This window comes from Nerophis lumbriciformis, linkage group LG02, assembly GCF_033978685.3.
Source record: "Nerophis lumbriciformis linkage group LG02, RoL_Nlum_v2.1, whole genome shotgun sequence".
NCBI lineage: Eukaryota > Metazoa > Chordata > Actinopteri > Syngnathiformes > Syngnathidae > Nerophis > Nerophis lumbriciformis.
The window spans coordinates 75,018,718-75,030,840 of record NC_084549.2 but is presented as its reverse complement, the minus strand read 5'-3'; the positions used below and the strand labels follow the sequence as shown (position 1 = coordinate 75,030,840).

The window sequence follows — 12,123 nt, the reverse complement described above, 5'->3', positions numbered from 1 at the left end:
AGTCATAAAAATGGGGTCCCACTTTTTGTAAGCGTTTTGAAAAAAAATGATAAACGTATGCATTATCCTGTTATACCTCACATTCTATATTGTGTTCTACATTATCCTGTTATATCTCACATTCTATATTGTGTTCTACATTATCCTGTTATATCTCACATTCTATATTGTGTTCTACATTATCCTGTTGTATCTCATATTCTATATTGTGTTCTACATTATCCTGTTGTATCTCACATTCTATATTGTGTTCTACATTATCCTGTTATATCTCACATTCTATATTGTGTTCTACATTATCCTGTTGTATCTCACATTCTATATTGTGTTCTACACTATCCTGTTATATCTCACATTCTATATTGTGTTCTACATTATCCTGTTATATCTCACATTCTATATTGTGTTCTACATTATCCTGTTATATCTCACATACTATATTGTGTTCTACATTATCCTGTTATATCTCACATACTATATTGTGTTCTACATTATCCTGTTATATCTCATTTCTATATTGTGTTCTACATTATCCTGTTATATCTCACATTCTATATTGTGTTCTACATTATCCTGTTATATCTCACATTCTATATTGTGTTCTACATTATCCTGTTGTATCTCACATTCTATATTGTGTTCTACATTATCCTGTTGTATCTCACATTCTATATTGTGTTCTACATTATCCTGTTATATCTCACATTCTATATTGTGTTCTACATTATCCTGTTGTATCTCACATTCTATATTGTGTTCTACACTATCCTGTTATATCTCACATTCTATATTGTGTTCTACATTATCCTGTTATATCTCACATTGTATATTGTGTTCTACATTATCCTGTTATATCTCACATTCTATATTGTGTTCTACATTATCCTGTTGTATCTCACATTCTATATTGTGTTCTACATTATCCTGTTGTATCTCACATTCTATATTGTGTTCTACATTATCCTGTTATATCTCACATTCTATATTGTGTTCTACATCATCCTGTTATATCTCACATTCTATATTGTGTTCTACATTATCCTGTTGTATCTCACATTCTATATTGTGTTCTGCATTATCCTGTTATATCTCACATTCTATATTGTGTTCTACATTATCCTGTTATATCTCACATTCTATATTGTGTTTTGGAAAAAGGTTGTCATAAACGTTACTTCATTCATTAAAAGAAATAATACAAAAGAAAACAAATGTATTCAGTTATAAACATTCATTCACTTTCTTCTTTCCTTCATGGATGTAAACTTTATCGCTGTTGCTAGTTTTTTCTATGTTTTTATTGAATAAGTTGTAGGTGTATTTATTTCAGTATAAAAGTGTCAAAAGTGTTTTGCTTGGGTGATGAAATGATGATGATGGTGTGCCAGGGCATACATACATTTTATATTTCAATCTCTGGAGTCTACATCAACTTCACATCTATTCCTCATTTCAAAATGTTTAACTTTTTTTTTATGTTGTTTTTTTTGTTTGTTTGTTTTCCGCCCTTTTTTGTCAAACAAAACTATGTTTTTTATGGCAAACACACACAATTTGCAAAATCTTCCACCAAAAATATTTTTCTTTGTGTAATATTTGATGTGAAGTAATGGCAACCTTGGAATGGTCAATAATTCATAATAACATTGATTTTGATTCAATATTATGTTTTGAGCAATGACAGTTTGAAAGAAAAAAAAACCAGCTTTGTTTTATTAGTCAACATTGCAACTTTTTCTAAATTACATTTAACCTTTAAGCTTTTTTATTTCACTTTTGTTATGTTTTTGTTTATTTTAATAGTATTTTTAGAATGTGCCGTGGGCCTTTAAAACATTAGCTGTGGGCCGCAAATGGCACACTTTTGACACCCCTGCTATAGATAATAAAAAATTAAATATGATAAATGTATGGATAAAAAGCAGAGCCTGGCGACGCATGCACATTTATCATAACTCTCTCTCTCTCTCTCTGTCTCTGCCCCTCCCTCAACAATGCTGCTGTTTGTTTTGTTTTTAACCCCTTCTTAACCCTGTACGTACATTGAAAATACACGCAACCCTAACTCAAAATGCCGGACATTTGAGGCATTTAAGAAACTCCGCCCTGACAGCTCCGCAAAAGAGGGCATGTCCGGTGAAAAGAGGACGTATGGTCAGTCTAAAGTTGCTACCTGCGCTCACATCACAGTTTACAAAGTTCAACATGAACATTTCAGTTCCTCCAAGATTTCCCATCCTGTTTTGTGATTGTCGCCGCCTAAAATGCCTGAATTGTTTTCAAAAACATGAGAGTTTTTTCCACCAAAAGTTCAGGAGTTTTAAGTTCCTGGAACTACAGATTCCTGTAAACTCCTGTGGTTTGTGTTTCCATGGCATTTCCCAGTGAGTATATTTCCACACACTGATGCCATGTACATGAACACAACATTTTATTTCTTTTATTGAGGCAAAAGTAAATGAAATAGTAAGAAATAAGTATGATTTAAAAAGGATTTGACATGAAGAGTTAGCGTTAGTCCGTCCATTTCTCCGAGCTCTCCGTATTGAAATGAAGTTTGTGACAATGAATATTCAACATGGAACTGCTAATAGTTTCAAGCCAGTAAAAACCCTGCTAGGTAGTTCCAGTAACTCTTCAACACACAAATACCACACTAAAGTTCCCGCTCTTCTTTTTCTCCGTTGTCAAGGATACAAGAAGTTGTCCTGGCAGACTGGGATGGCAGATGTTCAACCAATCAGTCTTAGACCGCACAGTCTGCCACTCTAAGGTTCCTGGGAACTTTGGAAAGTCCCACCTCGCTAATAGCAACTAAAAATAGTTCCTGAAGAACTAAATGTAGTTTTTGGTGTAAACCCAGGGAGAACTTTGTAAAGGTTCCTGCAGTGGAAAAGGGCCTATTCGATGTTTTAGGTATTTCTCAAAAAAGTGCACAATATCAACAAAAAATGGAAGTATTGATGTTTTACTCATTTTATACCTGTCAGAATAATTGTATAGAAGTTATCACACAACTTGTTTTCCTGCGAGAAAACAAACGCTGTCTTTCATCTTATCAAGCAAAAGGCTTGTAAACCTCCACTGTGTGCGATGGGATGCGACGTGGAGGTGTCGGTTTCCCTGATCTATTGGACAGCCACAGGAAGACCTTGTCATGACCAGAGATCTACAAAGCAGAGAGGGAGCAGAACCTGACACAGCTCCAGGCACCATCCATCCATCCATTTTCTACCGCTTATTCCCTTTTGGGGTCGCGGGGGGCGCTGGAGCCTATCTCAGCTACAATCGGGCGGAAGGCTCTTACACCCTGGACAAGTCGCCACCTCATCGCAGGGCCAACACAGATAGACAGACAACATTCACACTCACATTCACACACTAGGGACCATTTAGTGTTGCCAATCAACCTATCCCCAGGTGCATGTCTTTGGAGGTGGGAGGAAACCGGAGTACCCGGAGGGAACCCACGCAGTCACGAGGAGAACATGCAAACTCCACACAGAAAGATCCCGAGCCCGGGATTGAACCCAAGACTACTCAGGACCTTCGTATTGTGAGGCAGATGCACTAACCCCTCTTCCACCGTGCTGCCCTACAGCTTTAAACTGTTTATGACCGAGGGCTGCAGCGGTTTATGACCCCCGTCCCCTTAAAAACAGCTGCAGCCATGTAATCAGGAAATGGCCAAATAAATGAGGAGGCGTGGAGCTCCCTCCTCAGAGTGGCGGGGCGACGTTGTACGAGGGTACAAGTGTACTACGTCACATCAGACTTAGACAAACTAAGTCACATCAGACTTAGACTTAGACAAACTAAGTCACATTAGGGTTAGGGTTAGGGGTTAGGGTTAGGGGTTAGGGGTTAGGGTTAGGGTTAGGGTTACGGGTTAGGGTTAGGGGTTAGGGGTTAGGGTTAGGGTTAGGGTTAGGGTTAGGGTTCCTGTAGTAGCAGGGACATATATGGGCAGGGACATATATGACATAGGCACGGTGGTCTAGTCCACTCAACATAGCTGCCACCAACAAGCCACCTGAGAAGGACAGGATGTGGAGTACAAACAACATCATGCTGCTATTTAATGTGGTTAAAAGCTTGCAGAGAGAAAGAAACAGTGTTTAAGTGTCAGGTCTACTTAAGTGCCATCATGCTGCTGTTTAAGTGTCAGGTCTACTATGTCAGGTGTGTGACAGGTGCAGACAAAGACAATCTAGTTAGATTATGATGAAGAGCAACTCACCATCATGTTCCATGACTGGACCCTGCAGGACTAGTCGCCGTGTGACTTGATCCTCGCCTCTTCCCGACATCCCCTCCCCCCTCCCCTCCCCTCCCTGGCTCCTCCCACCCACCTCCAATAAGGAGCATTAAAACTTAATGTCTCTTTCCATCTCAGCTCCTCATCCTCCCTGCTCTGTCTGTGCCGAGGTCTCCCTCTGACGCCAAAACACAAAGCAGGCGCCGCACCTGCTCCTGATGATTGATGGAGCTCACAGATAGGTGGCGCTACAAGTCATCTAGTGTCCAATCCTTCATGAACATGTCAAAGTATACACGGGGTTGAACCAAAATAGATTATATGTTGGCCATCCGTCTTCTTCTTCTTCCACTTATCCCAGGTCAGGTCGCGGGGGCAGCAGCCTAAGCAGAGAAGCCCAGACTTCCCTCTCCCCAGATACTTAGTCCAGCTCTTCCCGGGGGATCCTGAGGTGTTCCCAGACCAGCTGGGAGACAAAGTCTTCCCAACGTGTCCTGGGTCTTCCCCGGTCAGACACCTCCCCAGGGAGGCGTTCAGGAGACATCCTGACCAGATGCCTGAACCAACTTAACTGGTTCCTCACCATGTGGAGGAGCAGCAACACTAACTTAAACTCCTCCCACATGACAGAACTTCTCACCCTATCTCTAATAGAGAGTCCCGCCCCCTGACAGAGGAAACTCATTTAGTCCGCTTGTACCTGTGATCTAGTCCTGTTGGTTGGTCATAACCCAAAGATCATGACCATAGGTGAGGATAGGGTTGTAGATCTTGTACCTGTGATCTAGTCCTGTTGGTTGGTCATAACCCAAAGATCATGACCATAGGTGAGGATAGGGTTGTAGATCTTGTACCCGTGATCTAGTCCTGTCGGGCATAACCCAAAGATCATGATTCATGACCATAGGTGAGGATAAGGTAGTAGATCTTGTACCCGTGATCTAGTCCTGTCGGCCATAACCCAAAGATCATGACCATAGGTGAGGATAGGGTTGTAGATCTTGTACCCGTGATCTAGTCCTGTCGGGCATAACCCAAAGATCATGATTCATGACCATAGGTGAGGATAGGGTTGTAGATCTTGTACCCGTGATCTAGTCCTGTCGGTCATAACCCAAAGATCATGACCATAGGTGAGGTCAGGGTTGTAGATCTTGTACCCGTGATCTAGTCCTGTCGGCCATAACCCAAAGATCATGACCATAGGTGAGGACAGGGTTGTAGATCTTGTACCCGTGATCTAGTCCTGTCGGCCATAACCCAAAGATCATGACCATAGGTGAGGATAGGGTTGTAGATCTTGTACCCGTGATCTAGTCCTGTCGGGCATAACCCAAAGATCATGATTCATGACCATAGGTGAGGATAAGGTTGTAGATCTTGTACCCGTGATCTAGTCCTGTCGGCCATAACCCAAAGATCATGACCATAGGTGAGGATAGGATTGTAGATCTTGTACCCGTGATCTAGTCCTGTCGGGCATAACCCAAAGATCATGATTCATGACCATAGGTGAGGATAAGGTTGTAGATCTTGTACCCGTGATCTAGTCCTGTCGGCCATAACCCAAAGATCATGACCATAGGTGAGGATAGGGTTGTAGATCTTGTACCCGTGATCTAGTCCTGTTGGTCATAACCCAAAGATCATGACCATAGGTGAGGATAAGGTTGTAGATCTTGTACCCGTGATCTAGTCCTGTCGGCCATAACCCAAAGATCATGACCATAGGTGAGGATAGGGTTGTAGATCTTGTACCCGTGATCTAGTCCTGTCGGGCATAACCCAAAGATCATGATTCATGACCATAGGTGAGGATAGGGTTGTAGATCTTGTACCCGTGATCTAGTCCTGTCGGTCATAACCCAAGAATCATGACCATAGGTGAGGACAGGGTTGTAGATCGTGTACCCGTGATCTAGTCCTGTTGGTCATAACCCAAAGATCATGACCATAGGTGAGGACAGGGTTGTAGATCTTGTACCCGTGATCTAGTCCTGTCAGTCATAACCCAAAGATCATGACCATAGGTGAAGACAGGGTTGTAGATCTTGTACCCGTGATCTAGTCCTGTCGGTCATAACCCAAAGATCATGACCATAGGTGAGGACAGGGTTGTAGATCTTGTACCCGTGATCTAGTCCTGTCGGTCATAACCCAAAGATCATGACTATATGCTAGTCTGTCCTATGCTTGGTGTTCGTGTACACAAAAGAGAGTTTGGGAAAAAAGGATTTAAAAACACTTAGAAGGTCAAACCAAAAAGAGGGCGGGACATGATTGAAATGTTATATAAGTCTTATTTAGGGACTCAGTGGTTTAGTAGGACTGGCCTAAGAAGTCTAGATGGAAATCTTATCACTGGCCTAAGAAGTCTAGATGGAAATCCTATCACTGGCCTAAGAAGTCTAGATGGAAAGGAGCATAAAACAACATCATTGAACATTGAAAATAAGTCAGAGGTTTAGTCAAAAGTGTTAAGATTATATTATACTATCTGAGTTAGTGATGAATAATGACTAGAACATATTGAAGCAGGAAGTTGTAAAGGACGTGTCTAGTTGCTGATAAAGGACATGTCTAGTTGCTGATAAAGGACATGTCAGCAAGTGTTAGCACCTGCTGGCTAACCAGGTAGTTACTGATCAATGCAGGTAGTTACTGATCAATGCAGAGTAACTAGTTAGTCCAGGGAGAGGAAACAGTGACTCACACACTTGAATGGCTGACTATGTACCATCATTCTGTCAACATGTACTACATATTTATATTTACAGTATTTCTTTATTTACACAGGTAAGTCTTTTTCAAGGGAGTCCTGCACATTTATACACCGGTGTAGATGTAGGTGTAGATGTATGTGTAGGTGTAGGTGTAGGTGTAGGTGTATGTGTAGGTGTAGGTGTAGGTGTAGGTGTAGTTGTAGGTGTACGTGTACATGTAGGTGTATGTTTAGGTGTAGGTGTAGGTGTAGGTGTATGTGTAGATGTATGTGTAGGTGTACGTGTAGGTGTAGGTGTAGGTGTAGCTTTAGGTGTAGGTGTAGGTGTATGTGTATGTGTAGGTGTAGGTGTATATGTAGGTGTAGGTGTAGTTGTAGGTGTACGTGTACATGTAGGTGTATGTTTAGGTGTAGGTGTAGGTGTAGGTGTATGTGTAGATGTATGTGTAGGTGTACGTGTAGGTGTAGGTGTAGCTTTAGGTGTAGGTGTATGTGTAGGTGTAGGTGTATATGTAGGTGTAGTTGTAGGTGTATGTGTACATGTAGGTGTATGTTTAGGTGTAGGTGTAGATGTACGTGTAGGTGTACGTGTAGGTGTAGCTTTAGGTGTAGGTGTAGGTGTATGTGTAGGTGTAGGTGTAGGTGTACGTGTAGCTTTAGGTGTAGGTGTATGTGTATGTGTAGGTGTAGGTGTACATGTATGTGTAGTTGTAGTTGTAGGTGTAGGTGTACGTGTATGTGTAGGTGTAGGTGTAGGTGTAGCTTTAGGTGTAGGTGTATGTGTAGGTGTAGGTGTAGGTGTATATGTAGGTGTAGTTGTAGGTGTACGTGTACATGTAGGTGTATGTTTAGGTGTAGGTGTAGATGTACGTGTAGGTGTACGTGTAGGTGTAGCTTTAGGTGTAGGTGTAGGTGTATGTGTAGGTGTAGGTGTAAGTGTACGTGTAGCTTTAGGTGTAGGTGTATGTGTATGTGTAGGTGTAGGTGTACATGTATGTGTAGTTGTAGTTGTAGGTGTAGCTTTAGGTGTAGGTGTATGTGTAGGTGTAGGTGTAGGTGTAGGTGTAGGTGTAGGTGTAGGTGTACGTGTAGGTGTAGGTGTAGCTTTAGGTGTAGGTGTAGGTGTATGTGTAGGTGTAGGTGTATATGTAGGTGTAGGTGTAGTTGTAGGTGTACGTGTATGTTTAGGTGTAGATGTACGTGTAGGTGTAGCTTTAGGTGTAGGTGTATGTGTATGTGTAGGTGTACGTGTAGCTTTAGGTGTAGGTGTAGGTGTATGTGTAGGTGTAGTTGTACATGTATGTGTAGTTGTAGTTGTAGTTGTAGGTGTAGGTGTACGTGTATGTGTACGTGTAGCTTTAGGTGTAGGTGTATGTGTAGGTGTACATGTATGTGTAGTTGTAGTTGTAGTTGTAGGTGTAGGTGTACGTGGATGTGTAGGTGTAGGTGTAGTTGTAGGTGTAGGTGTGCGTGTACGTGTACGCGTATGTGTACGTGTACATGTAGGTGTAGCTTTAGGTGTAGGTGTATGTGTATGTGTAGGTGTAGGTGTACATGTACGCGTAGGTGTATGTTTAGGTGTAGATGTACGTGTAGGTGTAGGTATAGCTGTAGGTGTATGTGTATGTGTATGTATAGGTGTAGGTGTAGTTGTAGGTGTAGGTGTAGCTTTAGGTGTAGGTGTAAGTGTATGTGTATGTGTATGTGTAAGTGTAGGTGTAGGTGTAGGTGTATGTGTAGGTGTAGGTGTATGTGTATGTGTAGGTGTAGGTGTATGAGTAGGTGTAGGTGTATGTGTATGTGTAGGTGTAGGTGTACAGTCATGATCAAAAGTGTAGATAGACTTGTAAAGAACATCATGTCATGGCTGTCTTGAGTTTCCAATCATTTCTACAACTCTTATGTTTTAGTGATTAGAGCACATACTTGTTGCTCACAAAAAACATTCATGAAGTTTGCTTCTTTTATGAATTTATTATGAAAATGTGAGGGTGAAAAGTATACATACAGCAATGTTAATATTTGCTTACATGTCCCTTGGCAAGTTGACCTGCAATAAGGCGCTTTTGGTAGCCATCCACAAGCTTCTGCTTGACCACTTGACCACTAAATTGCTGCACTTCAGCTAAATGTGTTGACATGGACTTGTTTCTTCAGCATTGTCCACACCTTTAAGTCAGGACTTTGGGAAGGCCATTCTAAAACCTTCATTCTAGCCTGATTTAGCCATTCCTTTACCACTTTTGAGGTGTGTTTGGGGTCATTGTCTTGTTGGAACACCCAACTGCGCCCAAGACCCAACCTCCGGCCTGATGATTTTAGCTTGTCTTGAACAATTTGGAGCTAATCCTCCTTTTTCATTGTCCCATTTAAAGCAGCAGTTCCATTGGCAGCAGAACAGGCCCAGAGCATAATACTACCACCACCATGCTTGACGGTAGGCCTGGTGTTCCTGGGATTAAAGGCCTCACCTTCAACCAAATCCAAGCAGAAGCTTGTGGATGGCGACCAAAAGCGCCTTATTGCAGGTCAACTTGCCAAGGGACATGTAAGCAAATATTAACATTGCTGTATGTATAACAGATTTGCTCACATTTTCAGTAGAGCCATAATAAATTCATAAAAGAAGCAAACTTCATGAATGTATTTTGTGACCAACAAGTATGTGCTCCAATTGGTCAATTGGTCACATCTAGTCATAGACTTAAATTGGTCACATCTAGTCTTAGACTTAGATTGGTCACCTCTAGTCTTAGACTTAAATCGGTCACATCTAGTCTTAGACTTAGACTGGTCCCATCTAGTCTTAGACTTAGATTGGTCACATCTAGTCTTAGACTTAGACTGGTCACATGTAGTCTTAGACTTAGATTGGTCACATCTAGTCTTGGATTTAGACTGGTCACATCTAGTCTTGGACTTAGACTGGTCACATCTAGTCTTAGACTTAGACTGGTCACATGTAGTCTTGGACTAGGAGGTGTGTATAGAAAGGTAATAATGCATGTTGAGACTGGTAAAGAGTGTATTTGGGGGTCATAGCTGATCTTTGTACTTCTAAGAGCTGAAGTGAACAAAAGCTTCTTGTCTCCTCTGTAATCTTTGCTATTTAAAGGTGACGCTCCACTCCTCTTCATTTCTTCAGCCTCTTCCATCTGTCTCCTTAATGCTTATTATTTGACACTCACTATTTAGTTTTATCATCACTTCTCTCTTCTTTCCTCCTCCTCTCTTGTCACCAGCATCCTCCGTAATTACACACTAATAACAGCGTGTCCACTTGGAGGATCTATTCTCAGTCCACGTGTCCTCCTAAGTGGACTATTAGCACGCTCATGTTGACATCAGACATCAAGCAGCTCATGTTGACAGACACAAAACTATAAAGATGCAAAAATGACACAAATGACTCTAAAACTACAATCATGTCAGACACATCATTAGCAAGGAACAGCAGCAACAACTCTGTCACCTGCTGGTCTTTACACACACTCTCACCTCATTAGGAAGGCAGACAAGAAGGCATGGAGGACAATGGTGATGAAGAAGAGGACAATGGTGATGAAGAAGACAAGAAGGCATGGAGGACAATGGTGATGAAGAAGAGGACAATGGTGATGAAGAAGAGAACAATGGTGATGAAGAAGAGGACAATGGTGATGAAGAAGAGAACAATGGTGATGAAGAAGACAAGAAGACATGGAGGACAATGGTGATGAAGAAGAGGACAATGGTGATGAAGAAGACAAGAAGACATGGAGGACAATGGTGATGAAGAAGAGGACAATGGTGATGAAGAAGACAAGAAGACATGGAGGACAATGGTGATGAAGAAGAGGACAATGGTGATGAAGAAGACAAGAAGGCATGGAGGACAATGGTGATGAAGAAGAGGACAATGGTGATGAAGAAGACAAGAAGACATGGAGGACAATGGTGATGAAGAAGAGGACAATGGTGATGAAGAAGACAAGAAGACATGGAGGACAATGGTGATGAAGAAGAGGACAATGGTGATGAAGAAGACAAGAAGACATGGAGGACAATGGTGATGAAGAAGAGGACAATGGTGATGAAGAAGACAAGAAGACATGGAGGACAATGGTGATGAAGAAGAGGACAATGGTGATGAAGAAGACAAGAAGGCATGGAGGACAATGGTGATGAAGAAGAGGACAATGGTGATGAAGAAGAGAACAATGGTGATGAAGAAGAGGACAATGGTGATGAAGAAGAGAACAATGGTGATGAAGAAGACAAGAAGACATGGAGGACAATGGTGATGAAGAAGAGGACAATGGTGATGAAGAAGACATGGAGGACAATGGTGATGAAGAAGAGGACAATGGTGATGAAGAAGACAAGAAGACATGGAGGACAATGGTGATGAAGAAGAGGACAATGGTGATGAAGAAGACATGGAGGACAATGGTGATGAAGAAGAGGACAATGGTGATGAAGAAGAGTACAATGGTGATGAAGAAGAGTACAATGGTGATGAAGAAGACAAGAAGACATGGAGGACAACGGTGATGAAGAAGACGTGGAGGACAATGGTGATGAAGAAGACGTGGAGGACAATGGTGATGAAGAAGAGGACAATGGTGATGAAGAAGACAAGAAGACATGGAGGACAATGGTGATGAAGAAGACATGGAGGACAATGGTGATGAAGAAGACATGGAGGACAATGGTGATGAAGAAGAGGACAGTGGTGATGAAGAAGACAAGAAGGCATGGAGGACAATGGTGATGAAGAAGAGGACAATGGTGATGAAGAAGAGAACAATGGTGATGAAGAAGGCATGGAGGACAATGGTGATGAAGAAGACAAGAAGACATGGAGGACAATGGTGATGAAGAAGGCATGGAGGACAATGGTGATGAAGAAGGCATGGAGGACAATGGTGATGAAGAAGACATGGAGGACAATGGTGATGAAGAAGAGGACAATGGTGATGAAGAAGACAAGAAGACATGGAGGACAACGGTGATGAAGAAGACATGGAGGACAATGGTGATGAAGAAGAGGACAATGGTGATGAAGAAGACAAGAAGACATGGAGGACAATGGTGATGAAGAAGACATGGAGGACAATGGTGATGAAGAAGACAAGAAGACATGGAGGACAATGGTGATGAA

The 12,123-nt window shown here is 41.8% G+C and overlaps 1 protein-coding gene across 3 annotated transcripts in view; it reads right to left on the bottom strand.

The window, feature by feature from the left end:
• phactr2 (phosphatase and actin regulator 2) overlaps window positions 1-12,123 on the bottom strand; it is a 74,004-nt gene that overhangs the window by 50,438 nt on the left and 11,443 nt on the right. Inside the window, exon 1 of one of the 3 annotated variants that reach the window (XM_061968700.1) lies at window positions 4,241-4,265. The exons of the other annotated variants lie outside the window; for them this stretch is intronic. Coding sequence (XP_061824684.1) covers window positions 4,241-4,253 — 13 coding nt within the window. The 5' untranslated portion in view covers window positions 4,254-4,265. Of the gene's footprint in view, window positions 1-4,240; window positions 4,266-12,123 lie in introns of those variants that run through there. 3 annotated transcript variants of the gene reach the window in all.